Genomic DNA, 22,783 nt, shown 5'->3' on the forward strand with positions numbered 1-22,783 from the left:
TTTCTCTACAGTGTTGTAAATATAATATCTAAATCAAGTGCACGTGAACATGTTGATAACACAGTTGACGAGCAATTAACCCACTCTATGTGCAGACAATAATATTGATGAAATATTGAGGAGGAGGAGGAGAAAAGATGGACCACACTGAAGTTAAAATTTCCTCCACTGAAGGAAGTGACATCACGTGACTTTGGAGCAAACCATTGCTGAGTTAAAGGGGTTTTGCCAGTGGCTAACACAGTTGACAGAGATTTCTCGGACACATGCAAAGTGAATAATTGAATATATAGTCATGAGTCAAATAGATTTAAAAAACACCTTTATCATGTTTTAATAGTTATTTTCAACAAAAAATGATGAAAATAATATACAAAAACATGCATCCTACTGTTAATTTGGAGAGCAAACCTTGACCTCTAACAAATCAGACAGCACAAAAAAATTTCCAATGTAGTGTACACAATTTCTGCAAAATAAACTATGGGATTTGCTGACGTTTTGTATTAAATTAAAAAAGAATGTGTACCAATGTAAAATTGATAATTTTTTGAAGTGAATATTTTGTAAAATTTATAAATACAACCTGTGGACATGACATGTACCCCTAATTATAGAATGAACCGAATAAGTTAGGACAATGGATTAAAAAGATCGGCATGAGTATTAAAATAGAACATCTCCAAAAGACTGCCTTGTTAGGAACAGCGAGAATATTGCGGAAAGTTTTGGAAAAATGAAAAGATGCTTATAAAGAAACAATTAAATTCCTTTGGACCTTTGGCTACTAGTTGTAGCTCGCTCCTGAGGACAAATCCGGTTTAACATCTATATACTGAGAAATGTAGAAACACATATAATAATAATAATAAATTAACTAAGTAGGGAAATACTAGGAGAAATGCTAAAGATTGATCTCATCTCATCTCATTATCTCTAGCCGCTTTATCCTTCTACAGGGTCGCAGGCAAGCTGGAGCCTATCCCAGCTGACTACAGGCGAAAGGCGGGGTACACCCTGGACAAGTCGCCAGGTCATCACAGGGCTGACACATAGACACAGACAACCATTCACACCTACGGTCAATTTAGAGTCACCAGTTAACCTAACCTGCATGTCTTTGGACTGTGGGGGAAACCGGAGCACCCGGAGGAAACCCACACGGACACGGGGAGAACATGCAAACTCCACACAGAAAGGCCCTTGCCGGCCCCGGGGCTCAAACCCAGGACCTTCTTGCTGTGAGGCGACAGCGCTAACCACTACACCACCGTGCCACCCCCTAAAGATTGATGAATAATGTAAATAATAATGGGTGTGTTAGACAGCGCTGTGTATTCTGTGTGGCTCTTGATTGCCATCGTGTGGCCAAGTTTAGGAAGTGCACGTTCCCTTTGTTGATTAAAGTCACAGCGTTTCAGCAATAAATCTGCAGGAAAGAGCTGGGGGGGGGGGGGGGGGGGGGCTTATCAGTGCGAGGCTTGTTGCCTGTTAGAAAATGTATTTAATAATAATAATAATAATAATAATTGATGTTGTACTGGATGGCTGTTGGTTTCCCTCATGTGGCCACATTTGGAAACTTGCATTTTCAGTCAATAAATTGGTTGAAATAATGAAATGATCCAATAATTGTAATGTAGGATATGGATGCATGCCGCTCCCATCCCATTCATCCATGAGAGATGTGAAGAGCGTTCAGTTCAGTTTAAGTTTATTGTCCCCTAAAAAGGGGAAACTTGTCTTGCAGCAGGTAAACATACAGATAGCACAACAGATAACACATACACATACAAATAAATAACACAGACTACAAGTTAAAAATGCTGTAGACAGCTTCTCATCTAAGTGCAAGAATTATGCAAATTTAGCAACCTAATCGCACTTCGTACAAAGGAGTTCTTTGTCCTGTTGGACTTAAAACAAGGGACTCTGAATCTCCTGCCTGAAGGGAGGACCTCAAAAGAACAATGAAGGGGATGATTTACACAATCCAGTATGTCATTTGCCTTCCTCATAACCTGCCTCTCATAAATATCTGTTAAGGAAGCCTGTGGACAGCCTATTATCTTACCAGCCACCTTCACAATATGGTTGATGTTATTTTTCTCCTTCAGGCTGATACCCCCATACCAGGCAATGAAAGCAAAAGTAAGAACAGATTCAATAAAAAATTTATAAAACAAAGACAAAATAACCTTATCAACATTAAAAGAGTTAAGCTTCCTTAGGAAGTACAATCGTTTTTGACCCTTTTTGCAGATAGTCTCTGTATTTACATCAAATTTGAGTTTACTGTCTATCACAGTACCCAAATATTTATACTGCTCTACCACCTCTATACTGCTACCTTTTATACAGGTGGGTTGAGGAGAAGCAGGTTGTTTTTTCCTAAAATCTATCAGCATGTCCTTAGTTTTAGAGGTGTTGAGCTGGAGAAAAGACCTGTCACACCAACTAACAAACTCGTCGACCACAGGCCCATGCTGGGATTCATGTTTCTGCAGTAAACTGACAATGACTGTATCATCAGCATATTTCAGGATATGTCTATTACTATACTAGAGCGTGGGTTTATTTGTCACCATTGTGTATTAATGCCTGCGTTCAACCCACTGTACTGCATGGCAGTTTGATCAACACTGGAGTGTGAATTGAGGAATACTGTAGACATGTAATAAATTAGGTAGTTAGATCAAAAATAATCAAAATAAATAATCACAAAACCAAATAAATACATCGATCTGGTCAAAACAGTGTCGATGTATATACATTTACTGTAACCCAGATTGGGAAGATGATGGGCCTTAAACCCCCATTTACTGTGAGCACTGTGTTTATAGAGAAGAAAAGGCCTGGGAGTAGACAGTGCTGAGTGTGTTCATTAGAGCGCTGGCTTTATTTTGACAGATGGGTTTGATGTTCTGCATGTTGGTTTATTTTGCCCAACTGGTGAAATGAATAAGATTTCCCTGTAAATGAAACTTGGAGTGTAAGAATGAGGTTAGTGTTGGTGAAAATGCAGCGAATTTAGAACTTTATAGATTCTGTATTAAATGTTGCATTTGTGAGAGCTGATAAAGTAAGGTCTGATATTTGTTATTGCATTCCTTTCTGTGCTGCTGCTGGTAACTTAGATAAATTAGTGGCATGTTCATTGATGTTTATATAACTATTTTGTCTATTTTAAAATTATTTTATCTTAACCGTCCCAGGCGGGACGGCACCACTTGGAAATTTAAATTGCCATGTTATGATTGCTGTCTGACTACGTCACATGTGCAGGGTTGAATAGCCGAGTGCAATCCCTTGTACCAGGTCATCTGTGTCAGGGACACCCCCTCCCCCATCTTGGCTATACACAGGACTCCCCCTCAGTATCATGGAGCTGAAATGGCTATAGACCCTTTTCAGTCACGTGACCTTCGTAAATGCGACCACCATTTTGGACATGTAGCGGACTTCGGCTCGAATTGGTTTGAATGCGAGGAAGGCGACAAACGGAGAACATACAAGAAAAAGGAGCGAGATGCAGAAAACACCTTCGCTATCCAGCAACGTAGGGCATTTACAGGGCGAGCAGAGGGAGAAATAACAACAGTAACGACACATTAGCAACGCCGTACAGAAATAACGGTTTATGGCACAGACCCTTTCGGTTCTCGCTCATCTAGCTGCTACAATGACTGCTTAGACTGCAACAATAATACCTAACACACATTTAAGTATCCGTCGTAAAGACGTGAAACTCATCGAGTGACGAGTGTGTTCATTGATAAGCTAACACAATCTAAAAGTAGACATACCATCACACTGCCCTGGCGCTGTGTACAGTTTACCTTCTACGGTTTGTGCACTCACTATTTGCCATTACTTTCTCCAACCGCTGTTAGAGATTACAGGGAACGGCCTGGATTTAAGAGACAAATACATGTTCCTCTTGTTTTGAACACTTAGCCCATGTTTACATTAGACCGTATCAGCGGATCATCAGATTAACGTTTTTAAAAGCGATTAGTGTGCACACAGCAACACCAATACACGATTCGTCTGCACACAGCAACACCAATACACGGATACGCTCGGCTCCGCAGGCATCCTGCGCTCCAAATCACTCCGCCCTGAACAGCGAGTGCCCTCTGGAGGGTGCACACTCCGGCCCTGCACAGCTCACACAGCGCGCGAGTGAAGTGCACGAGCCACGATTCGGGACTGAGCCGCTGTGTGTGTGATCCCAGCGCAGATCACTTACCACTCGCAAGTGGAAGGATGGCAAGCCTAAAGACAATCGTTTTTTTTTTTTTTTTTTGTTACATAGTCAAGAGAGGTGTCGGATCACTGGATCCAGTATAAATAGCTGCCGGAGCCAATGCCCAAGGTTCCGGAGCGCGCTCCGGCTTGCTCCCCCTCAAATTAAGTGCTGTTTGTAGAACACTGCCTCTGATCTGTCCTACAGTCTACCAACAGCAAAGGAACACAACGCTAGCTAATGTCGTTAGCTAATAGCTACTACAGAAGAACAAAGAGGTTACAATGGGTTATTTTAGCCTATTTGGTTACACACTCGCCGCCACAGAATGTTAACAGCAATATAATGCCTTTTCTGGCTAATTTTATTCGTCTTACCTCCAACAAAGTGGTCACTGCACAACCACTGGTATGCCGAGGGCTGCCAATCTGTTAATGGCCGCTATCCATCTTCTCCGTCGGGATCCGATAAAATGATAACCCTTGCCTTGTTTGTTGATGGTTACTACATCCAGGTGCACAACAATATAGTGGCATGATGGAAGTCTTGCTGAAAATAAACACTTTCTTTGCTGCCGTTCCTCAATGCTGGCTGTGGTAAACTACTGGTAGTACACGTCCAAAATGGCGGCCGCGTTTGTCGTGACGTCACGTGAAAAGGGTCCATACTGGATCATTTGATATCCTACAAAAACAGTGTTCAGTTTGAGAATGATGCTTAAGAAGGTGTCTTCTGGACAACCTAATCAATGTAAAAGTTCTGGTACAGCCATTTTCACAACACTGAAAATATTCAGATGCCTAATTGGCGCTGTGCACCGCACATCCGTGTTTTGCAGCGAAAACCAACATATGCTGTTTTATTCACATATTCAGTCGAGCTATTTGCTGTGGTGACATTAGTTACTGACTAATTCTCTGTAGTGTTTTAGAAATTGTGATCGGAGGCCAATTTTGGGAATGAGACTCGCAATGGGGCCCTCATCTAAAAGAAGAAAACTCTCCTCATCTACTGCCTCACCTGAAACACAGAAAACAGTAGTTGTACGTTGTGCGTCTTATAATGGCACAAATTATACAGCTAACCCACTGCCATCCCAGCCCTTATCCACAGACACACAAGACACATTTTACTGTGTATTATATTGTATACTATTGTTGATAAATATAAGTATTGTAGTTTTCCATTGCAGAAACTTCCAGCAATTACACGCTTATCTTCAAAACCATCTGTGAGCTCGTGAAGCTCCTATTTTGCAAGTTTGTTTTTGACACAGCTGTCCGTTTATATGCATACAAAGGCTGCAGGAAAAACACACATCTGTCAAAAACAAAATCAACATGTCTGTCTCAATGAAGAAAAGCAGCAGCAACATGTCGTAACATTTGATGATATCTGTGTCAATACGAATAAGGATTGACATTCACCACCTGTATCACCATGCAAACTGGCTAACTGTGAATAAATTTTTCCCTGTAATTTTGCTGCCTTTACAGCAGGGAGAGTTTGTATAAGCACATCATAATATCTCATCTCATTATCTCTAGCCGCTTTATCCTTCTACAGGGTCGCAGGCAAGCTGGAGCCTATCCCAGCTGACTACGGGCAAAAGGCGGGGCACACCCTGGACAAGTCGCCAGGCCATCACAGGGCCGACACATAGACACAGACAACCATTCACACTCACATTCACACCTATGGTCAATTTAGAGTCACCAGTTAACCTAACCTGCATGTCTTTGGACTGTGGGGGAAACCGGAGCACACCCACGCGGACACGGGGAGAACATGCAAACTCCACACAGAAAGGCCCTCGCCGGCCCCGGGGCTCGAACCCAGGACCTTCTTGCTGTGAGGCGACAGCGCTAACCACTACACCACCGTGCCGCCCACATCATAATATTACAAACCTTAATCTGTGTAGCTTTAAACTGCCCCCTTGCCAGTCGTTGTCTTCTCGGGCACAAAGACTGTTCATTGCGGAAAAAACAGTGCTTTTAAATGTAGTGTGGCCCAGCGGCTGGGGTGTTTTGACTCAACAGCAGCCCAACAGCTGCGCAAGATTAGAAGTGACCGTGCCTGAGCACATTGGACAATGCCTAGCTGTTAAAGGTGTCGTGTGGTAATTTCAGCAATCAGGCTATATCATGTGTCAAAATGTCGGGTTTGGTGGGTTATTCAAGCCCCTCGGTTTCCCGCGATCTCAGTGTCACGATGCGCCCGCTACAAGCATTTAAAGTTGACGCGCACAGCCAAATTTAGGCAGCCAGCCGTTAACTAGGTCAACTTATGTGTGACGTCATACCAGTAACCTCCCTTGGGTGATGCTGGCCTGTCACCATGTTTTCTCTATAGCGTGCATTTACCAGAGTTGTTTACATTGCGGATTTTGTGGATTTATTCAGTTTGTGGATAGTTTTGAACACTCAAAACACTATGAAATGATGTATTAATATTCTGTGATACAAAATGCCTAATTGGTGTATTGTGTTTGGCTGTAACAACGAGCCCCAGCCAGGAATTCCTGACAACATCTGCATTCCTGTGCAGTTGTCATAATTCTACAGTTTCCACAACTGCACCTGGAAAACATGCGTTAAAAATAAATTTTGTTTGTTTATAATGTCTGCTTTCCAGCTTCCCAAGCCACCTTTACTAGCTTTTTAAAAACATTTTCACAAAACTCCAATTAAACCTCCATGATCTTGCAATATTATGTACAACACCCCATGTCGCTTTTAATAGGTCTAAGATCATCATGGGAGAGCAAAATAGATCTATAGGATAGAAACCAAAAGGCCAAATTTGGACTTGTGTCCAAATTTTACAGTGATTTATACCACAGAGCTGCCTTTAACTAATAATTATCACTTATTACTGACGATTGTACGTTTACTAAACAATACAATACAAAGCTCAATACTCCCAGCCTATAACATACTGAATATCAAGTTAAAATCAACCGCAATAAAAGGAAAATGATGAAAACTGGAATATCAAGGGGTCTACTGTATCAGAAGGCCCACTGCATTTCGCGAGATCGCAAGCTGTCAAGTTGCTAGAATTCAATCTTTCTAGCTATACTTTCACCCCCTACAGCTATCAGTATTACACAATCATAGATTAATCACACAGCATTCTAATTCAAGTGAAAATGGTCTTTAAAAATACACACAAGTAGTGATTAGTTAGAGAAACCAACCAATACAAGTCTTCAAGTCGCCGGTCTTCATTCTCGTCTTCGTTTCTGTCGTCGTCAGAACTGTCCTCATTTTCTTCTGAAGATGAGCGCTCAGGTTCAAATCTGTAAGGCTGGATACCACCAGGACATTCAGCTGTCAAAATCTCTACTTGTGGGCCATTTTCTTCTTCTGTATCGGTAAAATCAAAAGCTAATTTCCTCAGCATCGCTCCTATTTTCTGGTGTGTCCGCCATTGCAACTGCACCGAGTGGTTACTGGTATGATGTCACGCAGCTGTTCCATTGACCGAGAGGGGGCGCTGCGAACGCGGGAAATTTCAAGTGATGGGCATGACCAAATAAGGACCGATTACAACCTCGGGAAGCTTTTGAAAAATCGACGGTCAATTTATTTCGAATCTCGAAAGCATTCTGGTGCAGAATAATGCGACTTTTATCGCCACTGGGTGACACCTTTAAAACTACACAAAACTACACAACATGGTCGTCACAAACAAAGCATTATTTGTTTATGTTAATTAATCAGATCATTCACAATCATCGCTGAAAATCAGCAGGGGAAGGAGCTTAGAAACAGCTGGTTATGGCTTGCGGCTCCTTGTCCCATTGACTGTCCATTCCCTTCCCTGTCAGTTCCCTTCTGCCTGTGGATCGCCACTCTGCTGATCCGCTGAAACCACTTTGTTTATTGCCCTCCAAAATCAGCCCTTTTCCAGTGCATTTTGAAAGATACTGGACAGGACAGTTGGAAGAATAGATTTTTTTTTTTTAATTGTAATGTAGCGCAAATACTATAACGACCGATTTAAATGGACCCAGCTGCTGGGTAGATTGCATCATATCTGACTGTCCTCAACCACTAAGCCAGCAGCTGGGTTATAGAAAGCAACTCAGAATGAGTTAAAATAACCCAAGAATATAACCCCACAGCCTCGACTCAGCGTTTAGGTTGGGGGAGGAAGAAAAACAAGGCAGCGTTTTTTCGAGGGTGCTTGTGTGGTGAAGCGTCGGCTCTGTTAACAGTGTACACAGACATCGGTGTGGATCAGAGCTGAGTGCCGGGCTGAGTAATAAGGTGATGTTCTGCGTTCTGTGACCTGTAGCTGTAGTGGACCGAGGAGTTTAGAATCCGGGCCTTGAAGCCACAGACGGGCTCAAAAGAGAACGCCAATGTTGCACAGAGTGCTTTTACTAACCTCATTACAGTGATGGCTGTTTGTTTGTTTGTTTGTTGACAGGGAGTAACTGCGCATGAGCAGACCATGATCTGTCGGCAGTTGTTTGCAGTTCGCTCAGCTGATCAAAACGGCGTAAAAAATAATGTGAATGATAATGTTTCTGTGCACAGAAAGGATGAAGAATGCGCTCGCCAGTGAAAAGCTGTGGCGTTCTGTTTCTTTTTGAATGTGTTTTACTGTGGGACCGTTGTTCTTAGGCCTGAGGCCCGCCCACTCCGGGTCTCAACTCGGTCCTGTAGAGAGTGTATAAAGGCTGTGGGCGCTGCGCAGTGACATGAACTGAGCGGCTTGACTTGGAGAGAGCAGCGCGATGTCTGGCAGAGGAAAGGGCGGCAAGGGGCTCGGGAAAGGAGGCACTAAGCGGCACCGGAAAGTTCTTCGCGACAACATCCAGGGAATTACCAAGCCGGCTATTCGCCGTCTGGCTCGCCGTAGCGGTGTGAAGCGCATTTCCGGCCTGATCTACGAAGAGACCCGCGGTGTGCTGAAAGTGTTCCTGGAGAACGTGATCCGCGATGCTGTCACTTACACGGAGCATGCCAAGAGAAAGACCGTCACTGCTATGGATGTGGTGTACACCCTGAAACGCCAGGGACGCACTCTGTACGGCTTCGGCGGTTAAACACTCCGACACTGAACCGCACCAACACAACAGCTCTTTTCAGAGCCACCCAAACATCCACAAAGAGCTCTTTCTCCATGAGGGAGAGAAAACGAGGAGGAGGTGGGGAAGTGCTTATAGTTTTTTTTTTTAAAGCCAAGTGTATGAAACACCAGGCACAAAGAATATTTAATCGCTTCTATATGAATGTGTGTGTAACAGATGGTGGTTATTGAAATATAAGAATAGGGTGCATTTTACATGATATATAATTTTCCCATCAGTGCTGTGGATATAAAATGGCGGGAAGGGAGACAAAGCGAGGAGGAGGGGAAGGAAGTGGGCGGAGTGGTAGGAGGCGCCCCGTATGAGGAGGTTTGGAACTCTGGCCAATAAAATATGTTCCTGCCTCGTGTATAATTACACTGCGGACCTGTAAATAGAGCGGCCGCGAGGCGGGCCTTATTCATTCTCTTACAGTTTAGCCGAGGAGCAGCGTCATGCCCGAGCCACCTAAAAGCGCACCCAAGAAGGGCTCCAAGAAAGCCGTGACCAAGGTGGCTGGTAAAGGAGGCAAGAAGCGCAGAAAGTCCAGGAAGGAGAGCTACGCTATCTACGTGTACAAGGTCTTGAAGCAGGTTCATCCCGACACCGGCATCTCGTCTAAGGCTATGGGCATCATGAACTCCTTCGTCAATGACATTTTCGAGCGTATCGCCGGTGAGTCCTCTTGTCTGGCTCACTACAACAAGCGCTCCACCATCACCTCCAGAGAGATCCAGACTGCTGTGCGCCTTTTACTGCCTGGCGAGCTGGCCAAGCACGCCGTGTCCGAGGGCACAAAGGCCGTCACCAAGTACACCAGCTCCAAGTGAAGCGCGCTGCTGCTGCGGCCGCCTTCAGCAACCCAACGGGTCTTTTAAGAGCCACCCACTTTCTCATAGAAGAGCAAATTCGTGTCTCTCTGTGCTTTTCCCTTGTTTTATAATAAACGCAGAACTGAATAAAAATTTATTTACGGGAGATACAGCGAGAAGTTGCCACATCAGGAAAACCGACCTCCCTCAATGAGTAAATAAAGGAGCTATTTTACTTACAAAGCAAAAATAACAGTAAAAATTATATGGGTGCTGCACTGTTATTTAAAATGTTTTATTTATCTCTGGATAAATGGAAATCTGACTTGTGACAATGTCCATTGTTAAAAACACAAAACGTGTGAAGTGATAAATGTATTGAAATACGCACAAGGTTTTGTCCTTGATATATATAGACCAATTATTAAATACAACATTACCTTTGCTCATTTCCAAGCAGCGGAGAAAACTTTCTGCTTCTCTCTTCTGATTACTGAAGCGGCGCTCAGACACCACAATATCTAAAAGGACGGGGACAAAAACCTGTCAGTCAAACCGCGAGGAGTTCTAGAACTCTGGCCACTGTGTCCTAACAGCTGTTCTGTTTCACTGCTCTGATTCCACTCTAACCGTGAGCTCAAACAGAACGGTGTTCCGTGCAGGGGATGGAGACGGGCTCGTTTCTGTGAGACAGTGAGGTGGCTCTTAAAAGAGCCTTTGTGTGCGTTAGACGGAATCCGCGTTTAAGCGCGCTCTCCACGAATACGGCGTGCCAGCTGAATGTCCTTGGGCATGATGGTCACTCTCTTGGCGTGGATGGCACACAAGTTAGTGTCCTCGAACAGGCCGACCAAGTATGCCTCGCTCGCCTCCTGCAGTGCCATGACAGCCGAGCTCTGGAAGCGCAAATCGGTCTTAAAGTCCTGAGCGATTTCTCTTACCAGGCGCTGGAAGGGCAGTTTACGGATGAGCAGCTCAGTAGATTTCTGATAACGGCGGATCTCCCTCAGAGCCACGGTGCCGGGCCTGTAACGGTGAGGCTTCTTCACGCCGCCGGTAGCGGGGGCGCTCTTGCGGGCAGCCTTCGTGGCGAGCTGCTTCCTGGGCGCCTTGCCACCAGTGGATTTACGGGCCGTCTGCTTGGTTCTTGCCATGGCGGAGAGCTCTGCACTTCACAGGTAAGAAACAGAATAAACGGCGCCGGCGGACGCTGGCTTTTTCAACTCTAACAGCGCCCTGCGCTCATTGGGCGTCTTGAACGCGGTCGGCTGTCATTGGAGAGAACGCGCTGCGTCACCTATTCGCTATTGGACCGTCTTTGCCCGCCGACACAGTTTGAAACACAGCCACACCCGTTCCTAATTTATTGCCGCTCGCGCAGCTCCGCAGAGCCAACAGCGCAGCTTAGCGCGTTTTGTAGGTTCAATCGCCGCACGGACAGCGCCGTCATAATCTATTTTCACCCATCAACTTTCCTTTATAGCCAGCACACTACTGTTATTATTAGTGTTACTAATTAGTCACTATTAAGGCTAAAATGCGTTATAAATAAAATGCATTATTTATTAATACCACTTGATTATATTGTTTATGAATTCCTTTTATGCTAGAGCTATGAAATACCCCAAAACCTGGGAAAGGATTAAAAAAATTGCACTTTTTGAGCATAGATGGGTGGCTCTTAAAAGAGCCTTTAGGGACTGATGAACGCAGCAGTGGGTGAATTTATTTGGTCTTGACGGTCTTCTCGTTTTTTTTTGGGCAAAAGCACCGCCTGAATGTTCGGCAGCACACCACCCTGAGCGATGGTCACTCCGCCGAGCAGTTTGTTCAGCTCCTCGTCGTTGCGCACAGCGAGCTGTAAGTGGCGGGGAATGATGCGAGTCTTCTTGTTGTCACGAGCGGCGTTACCGGCCAACTCCAGGATCTCAGCAGTCAGGTACTCCAGCACGGCGGCCAAATAAACTGGAGCGCCGGCGCCGACACGCTCGGCATAGTTACCTTTCCGCAGGAGCCTGTGAACACGGCCCACGGGAAACTGGAGTCCGGCTCTGGATGAACGACTCTTAGCCTTGGCTCGAGCCTTACCGGTCTTTCCTCTTCCGCTCATTCTGCTGCTCAGATCTATTGCAAGAACAACTCTGAAATAAAAAGCGCTGCAGCTCGTGCCCTCTGTGATAAAGACAACACGGCTCTTCTCTGATTGGTTAAGATCGTTGTGGCTGAAAAACCAATCACAAACATGCCGTCAAATTCCAGCGTCAGTCTGCGTGACAACCATCCCACGAGTGTGTGTGTGTGTGAGAGAGAGAGAGAGATATGAAAAAGGAAAGAAGGGAATATAGGCATATATATTATAAAGTTTATATATCGATGAATAGAAATGTAAATTGTTATTAGTTCCATCAGCCCTGACTCAGTTCATGTTCTCCCAGCGCCCCCCTGCCACCGTTTTGTAAAGCAGGAATCAACTCCACCACAACAATCAGCAGCATCTGATATCCTGAGTGAATATGGAATACTGCTCTTTCAACGAAAACATGGGTGGCTCTTAAAAGAGCCGTTTACGGAAAGAAAACATTAGTTAAACAAACATGTTTACTTCTTTTTGGGGGCCGCCTTTTTCGCCCTGGCCGTTTTGGGCTTTACGGCTTTGGGCTTGGCAGTTTTTGTCTTTTTCGCGCTCTTGGCAGCCTTTTGGGGGGTCGACGGTTTTTTCGCCTTCTTCGGGGTGGCTTTCTTGGCGGCGGGGGGCTTCTTCGCCTTCTTAGAAGACTTCTTGGCGGCGGGTTTCTTGGCCGCTACCTTCTTAGCGGCGGTTGGCTTTTTGGCGGCCGCCTTTCTGGCTTTGGGCGCGGCTTTCTTGGCGGGTTTCTTGCCTTCGGTCTGCGTCTTGTTCAGCTTGAAAGAGCCAGACGCACCGGTCCCTTTGGTCTGCACCAGGACGGTTTTCCTCACAAGGTTCTTGACGGCGATTTTGACGCGGGAGTTGTTCTTCTCCACATCGTATCCGGCGGCCTGTAAGGCTTTCTTCAAGGCGGAGAGGGACACGCCGCTCCTCTCCTGCGACGCAGAAACCGCTTTGATGATGAGCTCGCCGACGCTCGGGCCTGATTTCTTGCTCTTTGAAGCTGCTTTCTTCTTGGGCGCTTTGGCCGGCGGGAGCGACTTCTGCCATCTGTCTCGGAGCTCAGTAGCGGAAGCGTGGGAAACGGAGGCCGGGGGCGGGGCTTAAAAGCGCTCATGAGAACGTTTGAGACTCAACCGCGCTGCCGCTGAGTGAGCGCGCTTCCGTCACACACTCGCACTTGTGTTTTCTCACGGCGTTTCTCGGCGAAAATAAGACTCGGAAGACAAGATCCAAAGCGATCGAGCACACGTTTAGCGAGAACGGGCTTTCTCGTTCCTCCCGAGCTCCAGCAGGCCCAGGTACAGACCGAGCGTGTCGCGCAGTGGCCATAAAACAGCACGGTGCGGCTCGAGCCGGCGGGCTGCGCGCTTTGTGCGATGCCGTGTGTAAAAACGGGCTGAGAAACGGCGTGGCCGCTGTAAGCGCTCTGGGCTGAGTGGAAGGAAGGAGAGCCCTGTCAATGACCCTGATGGATTTCCACTGTCCGAGTGTAGTGTGCAGTTTTGGAAACGGAGCCGCTTTTGTGCTGTGGAAAGCACAGCTTTGGAGTGAGTGTGCGCGCGCCTGGGTGTTTGGGGTGTGTGTATGTGTGTCAGGTGTGTGTGTGGTGTGTGTCTATGTGGGCGAGTTGTGGTGTTGGATTTGGTGGAATCTGATGTGCCAACAGGAAGACTAGGCCAGGTGGAGACTCTACTGCAGCCTTTTAGTTATTTTATTCCACACTCCTGGAGCTCTATTCAGACGACATCAAAAGAGATGTGAACCCAACTGTGGAATTCCTTCCTGATGCTATAATCCTAACACGAATCATGTTGTGAAGCTACAACCCTAAAAATTATCACTTTGCGCAGCTATAACCCTAAAAATAATCACTTTGCACAGCTATAACCCTAACACGAATCACTTTGGGTAGCTGTAAAGACATTAGACACTGGATGCTGGAAAATAACAAATTTACCGTCGGAATTTTTCTCGACTTATCTAAAGCTTTTGACACCGTAGATCACAATATACTACTCAATAAACTAAATTCCTATGGTTTTAAAGGTTTTGCCTTCCAATGGTTAAAAGATCATCTGTCAGATAGAAAGCAATATGTTTTTAGTAATAGTTTTGTCTCATCCCATAAAACAGTAACATGTGGAGTCCCTCAAGGATCCATACTTGTTCCTCTTTTGTTCTTGATTTATGTGAATGACCTCGCCTTGGTATCAGACAAACTCTTTACATTACTATTTGCAGACGATACTAATCTATTCATGTCTCATAAAAATTTTGATACACTTATAACAACGATAAATGATGAACTAGGCAAGCTAAATCGCTGGTTCAAGGCAAATAAGTTGTCCATCAATATAGATAAAACAAATTTCATAATCTTTACAGGAAAAAATAAGAAATACAGTATAGAAATGGCTAAGATATTCATAGATGACAAACCCATTAAACAGGTAATTAATACACATTTTCTTGGAGTCATTATAGTTGAAAAACTCACATGGAAGTTTCATATTGATCATATTTGCAAACAGATTTACACACTCAAAAAAATGTGTTGGATTTACTTAAGAAAGTCATGGAAAGTATTTCCACATGATCGCCTTTCTTATTTTTAAGTTAGGCAACTCTGTTGGTTTAAAAGGATTACCTTCAGTTCATGTAACCTTACTTATTTGGGTTGATCCAACATTACTGAGTCAGGTTATCTAAACCTGATTCAATCAAGTTGATCCAACAGGATCTCATAATGTTCAGCCAACAGGTTTGATTCTGGGTTGATTATCCCAATGGTCTCAAGTTGATCCAACAAGAGCTCATAATGTTGGAAATGTGCTATTGATTAATGTGGAAATACTTTCCATGTTTTAATCAATTACTTTCAAAGCATTACAGTTAAGCTTGCATTGAAAAGGCTATAAATCTAGGTTAAAAGAAAAAAAACGCCACAAAACCAAGATGTTCAAGATGAACTTTTATTCTGAACATTCCCCAGGCCATTCAGAAAAGCACAGCATTTAAAATTGTGTCTTGAGGGCAATAAATAAAATAATAAAAACTTAAACATTTGGTGTACACAAGAGTTCATGTATGTGATTGGGGAGACATGCAAGCGACACACAGATATGGCAACTGTCTCTTCCGGGAAAAAAAAAAAACAGCTAAACAAACAAACAACAATGAAAATTATAAATATTTGAAGACAAAATATGCATGTTTGTAAAAGACGCATGCATGGATATGACTCGTCTGTCTGTACATTTCTCTTCTCTCACAAACACACACAGACACAGCATGCCTGCAGACAGTGTTTAGCACTGGAAAACTAATAGTGGTGGAGTGGTTGGAGCCTCTCAATGATCTGCTCAGTGCTTGCAGTGATGGGGAGAAAGTAACAATGAACTACAATGAACATCATGTAAAACACATTTCTGCATTATTACCCAAACAGATTTTGGTAAAACATTACTGGAATGCCCAAACACCACCTCCTGTATGAGGGAGCAAGCACATTTCTACATCACCTAGATAGGTTTTAGTAACATTCATCAGGCCTTTCTAAAATACAACATTTAAAAGTGTGTTTTAAGGCAGAAAAAAAAAAAAACACTGTTAGTGTGTACAAGAGCTGTGTATGGTCTGAATGAGAGTGCACATTGCTACATCATTACTCAGATCTTCTAGTAACAAGTTTACAGGGCAAGTGTCTCCAAAAGCCAAAACAAACAATCCAAGCCTTTGACTCTAATAGTAGAAATATTTAAAGGCATGTGTATGGCTCAGTTATTAACTGTGTGTACTATTTTTCACTGGAAAAAATAGTGTTCTCTCTCTCTCTCTCTCTCTCTCACACACACACCACAACGCGCGCGCGCACACACCCACACACCCACAACATGCATGCAGACAGCGGCCGTTTCTCAAAGTGAAGTGTCTGGCACTTGCTAGTATCCTTGGTTGTACGGCGGATGAGTGACTTCATTGGGCACTTTTGAGTAATAGCATGAAAATTGGTACACATATCAATCTTGAAAAGCTGATTAATATTAGATGTGGAGGAGTCACAAAAAATGCTAAATTTTGGCTGCCATGTGTACTTTTCATGCTTTTACTCAAAAGCGCACAATGAAGTCACTGATCCGCCGTACTACTGGAATGCTATAAATACCACAAAGCTTATGTTTCCTGCGTGACGTGCCCAGAGGATTACAGACCTCAAAATCATCAGCATACAAATTCACCAAAATTCTCAATTCATTCCCAGATAGGAAAGCATTTTCTTTGAAGTATGAACCATCTTGAGAAGACCTATAGGTATGTTGTTCACCAGACACCCTGTTTCTATTCTGTCCTTCATGATTCTCAACTGCTTTATCCACAATGTTTTTCTTCTCAAAGAGCTGACGTAAAGACTTAAGTAAAGGCACATACTGAAAACTGCTTTTCTTTGAGGAATCAAGAATGTACTCAATGGGTTCGACGAGTTTGAAAGTGTCTTTGTAATACTGGTTGCGGAGATAACAAGTGCTTAGGGGGGAGCCTTTGTCTAAAGCTTTGAATATAGGGTTTGATGCATTCAGAGCACCAGCTATATCAAGTACGACAGATTTATCAGTTGCAACGCCATGTTTCTGAAACAGCTCTTCAAGAACCTCAGCTGAAAGTGGTAATGTACATGAATGCAAGTAATGTAGCTGCTCTAAGAACTCATCAAGTTTTGTGCCTGCCACATGTGCAAAATGCTCCAACTTCAGCAATGATCCAGCAAACTTCTGTTGAATTACTTCAGTCAAGTTCTTAGGTCCACTCAGACAGCTACCAGAAAATTCAGAGTTTCCATCAAAATCATCATCATTCTGCAAATCGTTTTCAGTTACGTCACATGTCTCTCATGAAGATTGAGTGGTTCTAACTATGCCAGGCTTGAAATCTTTTAATGTGTGTGGGTTGTGTTTGCGGTTCTTGTGAGAGTGAAATATTGCGTATATATTGGTTTGAAAACTGCAATCTGAAAACATGCAAGTAACAGTCTCATTACTCCTCAGATGAGTCCCAATGTGTACAAAATAATCCCTCTCTGTATGTAGATCACAACAAGCACACAAATGACAACTGAATGTTGACAGTTCACTAGACTCTTGAAAGTTGTCTTTGTGATGAAATCTACTTAAATGTATGTGTAAAGCGTTCCATGTTTTAAAAGAACATGGGCAGTCTGTTTGTATACAAGCGTAACGTTGCCTGTGATTGTGCTCTAATCTTATATGCTTCAGCAACTCAAATCTAGTGGCTACAGATATATTGCATTCCTTACATTTCCACATACTAATGACCACATCATTGCTGCGTTTTGCAGCCCACTAAAAATACTTCGTACCCACTGAAATAGTCCACGACACTTCCACACATTCCATCCGAGGTCACTGATTTTGTTAGGCAACACACAGGCACTGACAGTCAGGAAGATCCCCCTGTTTGAATAACACAACAAAGACACAAAACACAAAACGCATTACAGAAGAAAAGATCTTACAATGTCACAGTCTTTACACTTCAGAGTGACGTCAAACAAAGCAGAGTTTAAAAAAAAAAGAGGCAGGAGAGAGATTTCACCTGAGCTCACTGATACTGAAGGTTTCCACACAAGCCACTGAAAGGAACGTAGATTAGTCTCTGCTTGAATATAACAAGGACACAAATGACAAGTGAATATTAAGCGTAACTTCTAGAAGTCGTCTTAGTCATGAAGTCTACTCAAATGGAAATGTAAAGCATTCCATATCTTGAAAGGATATGGGCAGTCTGTGTGTGCAAAAGGAGTGTCGCTTGTGACTATACCCAAATGTTTTAACAGTTAAAACCTAGTGGCCACACATATAACATTCATCACAGGAGAGAGATTTCACCTGAGCTCACTGATGCTGAAGGGTACCACACAAGCCACTGCCAGCCAGGTAGATCAGTCTCTGTCTGAAGATCACAAGGACACAAATGGCAAGTGAATATGACATGTAACTTCCAGAAGTTGTCTTGGTCTACTCAAATGGATATGCAACAGGGTTGTTGCCAGTGACTGTCTCTGAATATTTCAGCAGCTCAAATCTTGTGGTTATTCATATTTTACATTCATTACATGCAAAGGTTTAATATATTGGAAGATGGAAGATGCAGCCCAGTAAAACAGTTCATACCTTGAAATTTTCCAGGAGAGATTTCATCTGAGCTCACTGATGCTGTCAGGTAACCCAAAAGCCACTGCCTGTGAGGAAATCGTCGTCTCTGTTTGAATATCACAACAAGGATACAATTCTCAACTGAATACACCTTTTGGAAATAGTCTTGGTGATTAACACACAAATGGATATGCAAAGCATTCTATATCTTGAAAGATCTGTGTGAATGCAAGATGCTTATGACTGTGCTGTAATCGCACACAATCTAGGTATGTTGCATTCATCACACCTAAAATGGAAGCATAGTAAAACATACCCTGAAATACTCCAGAACTCAGATTGCACTTTTTGCCAGCATTAACAGTAGGCTACTGCAAGATGTTGTACACTTCTGCAATAAACACAATATCTGTAATTGGTGAGATTATCACATGTTGCATAGTTCTACAGTTACATTTAGGTTCAATATGATATTTCAAAATGCCCCCTTTTTAAAACATTGTTTAAAAGGCCACTCAATGGTTTACTTGGTTAGGTGACCCTACGTGTAAAAGGTGTGCAACTTTCAAGAAAGTACACCCATTTATAAGCCAGGTGAATAGACTGCACGCTACTTCGTCGTTCAGAAACCGCTTAGATTTCATGGTCTGGCTGTAGAGTTAACACCGCTCTCGCTGAAGCTGACGGCTCAATTCATATTTCGTTTCAAAGCGCAGAAGTCCTTTTTCCATCCAAAATGAAGTCGCTTTAAAATGATGCGTATTAAAAAGTTAATGCGACACACGTGATGGAAAACGGTTTTGGTGCGTCTTGTGTCGCTTTAAATTAAGTCGACATGGGGCTTAAGTCGCTTCAGAATTGGATGGAAAAAGGACTGCTCCCGTCCACTGACTTCCCTGAAGGCCCCCATAGCATTCCCTGTCCACAAAACAGCGCGTACAGGCCAGCGAAACTCCCGCACATCAGAGCACGTGCTAACCCCTGTAACAAGGGAGCAATGAGCTTTTTTCAAATGACGATTCATTACGCTTGGCCAAGGACACGAATATAAATACTGGAAGACATGCCACCAATTCACTTTGAATTCATAGGAAAATGGTCACTGAGGTGAAAACCGTGGTTTGCCAATTCCTCTGTGGATTTATTATTAATTAGCCTACATTGTAGGGTAATTAATAACATCAAACATCGAACATATCGTGTGCTGCTGCTAAATAAGAGTATGATATTAACATGTTACAAATTTACTCAGAGTTTTGATTTGTTTCATAAGAGGAAGATTAAGGATTTATTGGAAGAGATTTCCTTACCCGCCGTTACCTTGCTGACAAGCGAACTGTTCTTCCTCTGGTCAAGTCGAAAGGCTGGAGCGTGGCATTCTGGGTAGTGGGAGTAATTGCTTGACTGCTTTGAGTTCGTTCAACATTACATAGTCTTTGGAATAACTGCCTAGTAAATCTTACACGATGTTTTCACTTTCATTTTGCTAACGTGACAACATTGGGTAGAAAGTGCTTGCGAGATTTATGTACATTTTACAGACAGCTAGAATCCTTTTTTTGAGTGCAAGAATATTGGAATCATAAGAAAAGTTGCAAGTTGCCTTTCACGTAAAATATTTATGACTTTGTATTACAGCTTGATATACTCCTGTTTAACATATTGCAATATTATCTGGGCAAATACTTACACTACTTCCATCAAACCACTGTACCAGTTACAAAAGCGCTTTGTGAGAATTGCATCAAATGTCTCTTTCTTAGCAAACTCAGTGACTCTATTTTACGATCTGAAAGTCTTGACAGTATATAACATAAACAAACTTCAAACAGCCATTTTCATTTATAAAGTAATCCATAAAAGTTCTTATTTACCAGAGCATTACAAGGATTTATTCAAATTCAATTTAGATATCCATAGTCATAGTACCAGACAGCAAAACAATTTAAGGCCAATAATGACAAAATCTAATCTAAGGCAATTCACAATAATGTTTAGAGGCCCCTCCATATGGAACAGTTTAAGTCAATCCCTGAGAAATTGTTTGTCCCTACCCACTTTCAAAAAATGTATAAAAAAATGACATCATAGACATCCTGATTTGTTTGTTTTTCTTGTTTTTTATGTTTACTTATATACGTAAAGATTTGGTATTTACTTTTTTTTTTTACTTTTTCTACTATGTACTTATGATTTATTACTTATTAGTTTAAATTGTGTATTTGGTTTTCTTTAACTTCTGTTTAATTTGATATGTTATTTGATTGTATTATCTCATAAGTTAGTTAGTTCATTAGTTTTTCCTTATTTTCTTGTATTTCGATAATGATTTGCTTTTTTCTTTTGTTTGATCTTATTTATGTATGTATGTATGTATGTATGTATGTATGTATGTATGTATGTATGTTATAATCACAGAAATTGTTATGACCATACAGTAATTAATCATAGTATAGGGGAAAACCCTTGAAAAACCTTGGAGGTTTCTGGTCTTCCCCTGCATGTTCTTTTTTCTCTGTTTTAACAAAATGACGTGTTTCTTTTATGTGCAAATAAACAATAAACAATACTTATTAATTTCCTTCTGCTTAACTCTGACAAGACTGAAGTACTTGTACTCAGACCACATGCAGCTAGAAGTAAGTTTTCTGATTCCACAGTGATTCTGGATGGCCTTCCTGTTTCTTCACGTGCAGCAGTAAAAGACCTCGGAGTAATTATTGACCCCAGTCTTTCATTCAAAACTCACATTGATAAAATCACCCGGATAGCTTTCTTTCATCTCAGAAATATTGCCAAGATAAGCAATTTAATGTCACTACATCTCATCTCATTATCTCTAGCCGCTTTATCCTGTTCTACAGGGTCGCAGGCAAGCTGGAGCCTGTCTCAGCTGACTATGGGCGAAAGGCGGGGTACACTCTGGACAAGTCGCCAGGTCATCACAGGGCTGACACATAGACACAGACAACCATTCACACTCACATTCACACTTACGGTCAATTTAGAGTCACCAGTTAACCTAACCTGCATGTCTTTGGACTGTGGGGGAAACCGGAGCACCCGGAGGAAACCCACGCGGACAACATGCAAACTCTGCACAGAAAGGCCCTCACCGGCCACGGGGCTCGAACCCGGACCTTCTTGCTGTGCGGTGACAGCGCTAACCACTACACCACCATGCCTCCCCTAGTGCAAAGATGAATAGTAAATTTAAATAAGTAAATATATATATATAAGTAACAGTGAGCACAGAATGACAGTATGAGTGTGCAGATATTTTGCAAGTGATATTACTGATATATGAATCTGGATTTTAGCTGTTCATCACAAAGACAGCCTGAGGGAAGAAACTGTTCTTGTGTCTGGTTGTTTTTGCATACAGTGTTCTATATAGCCTCCCTGAGGGGAGAAGATTAAACAGATTGTGACCAGGGTGTGATGGGTCCGCAGAGATGTTACTTGCTCATTTCCTGACTCTGGACAAGTATAAGTCTTGGATGGAGGGCAGGTTGACACCAATAATTTTCTCTGCAGACCTTATTGTCCATTGCAGTCTGTTCTTCTTCTGTTTGGTGACCAATCCAAACCAAACAGTGATGGAAGAGCAAAGAACAGACTGAATGATGGCAGAGTAGAATTGTGTCAGCAGCTCCTTAGGCAGGTTGAGCTTCCTGAGCTGGCGCAGAAAGTACAACCTCTGCTGAGCCTTTTTGATGATAGTGACTGTGTTTGTCTCCCACTTCAAGTCCTGAGAGATTATGGAACCCAGAAACCTGAAGCTTTCAACGGCAGTCACAGTGTTGTTGGTGATGGTGATGAGCAGCAGAGTGGGGGGCCTCCTCCTAAAGTCCACTGTCATCTCCACAGTTTTGAGCGTGTTCATCTCCAGATTGTTCTGACCGCGCCACCAGACCAGCCGTTCAACCTCCCGTCTGTATGCAGACTCGTCACCATCCCGGATGAGGCCGATGACCGTTGTATCGTCTGCAAATTTCAGGAGTTTAACAGATGGGTCTCTTGAGGTGCATCATTGGTATAAAGGGAGAAGAGCAGTGGGGAGAGCACACACCCTTGGGGGGCGCCAGTGCTGACAGTCTGAGTGCTGGATATGATGCTCCCCATCCTCACCTGCCACTTCCTGTCAGTCAGGAAGTTTGTAATCCACTGACAGGTGGAGGAGGGCACAGTGAGCTGGGTGAGCTTGGTGTGGAGGATGTCTGGAACAATGGTGTTGAATGCAGAACTGAAGTCCACGAACAGAATCCTGGCGTATGTCCCTGCAGAGTCAAGGTGTTACAGGATGTAGTGCAGTCCCATATTGATTGCCTCATC

At 43.1% G+C, this 22,783-nt stretch overlaps 2 protein-coding genes and 4 pseudogenes across 2 annotated transcripts; 3 read left to right on the forward strand and 3 right to left on the reverse strand.

Annotated features, from left to right (window-relative positions):
- Positions 1-22,783, forward strand: part of LOC132867726 (histone H2AX-like) — a 1,044,434-nt pseudogene that overhangs the window by 899,806 nt on the left and 121,845 nt on the right.
- Positions 1-22,783, reverse strand: part of LOC132867717 (uncharacterized) — a 1,045,807-nt pseudogene that overhangs the window by 896,657 nt on the left and 126,367 nt on the right.
- LOC132867793 (histone H4-like) lies at positions 8,994-9,311 on the forward strand. Its single transcript, XM_060900795.1, has one exon. It carries the CDS (start codon positions 9,000-9,002, stop codon positions 9,309-9,311), a length of 312 nt encoding a protein of 103 aa, XP_060756778.1. The 5' UTR covers positions 8,994-8,999.
- On the forward strand, positions 9,789-10,192 carry LOC132867818 (histone H2B-like). The gene has a single exon (XM_060900799.1). It carries the CDS (start codon positions 9,791-9,793, stop codon positions 10,163-10,165), a length of 375 nt encoding a protein of 124 aa, XP_060756782.1. The 5' UTR covers positions 9,789-9,790; the 3' UTR covers positions 10,166-10,192.
- LOC132867756 (histone H2A-like) lies at positions 11,873-12,420 on the reverse strand (annotated as a pseudogene).
- LOC132867735 (histone H1-like) lies at positions 12,746-13,325 on the reverse strand (annotated as a pseudogene).

The sequence above is a fragment of the Neoarius graeffei genome, chromosome 19 (genome assembly GCF_027579695.1).
Source record: "Neoarius graeffei isolate fNeoGra1 chromosome 19, fNeoGra1.pri, whole genome shotgun sequence".
NCBI lineage: Eukaryota > Metazoa > Chordata > Actinopteri > Siluriformes > Ariidae > Neoarius > Neoarius graeffei.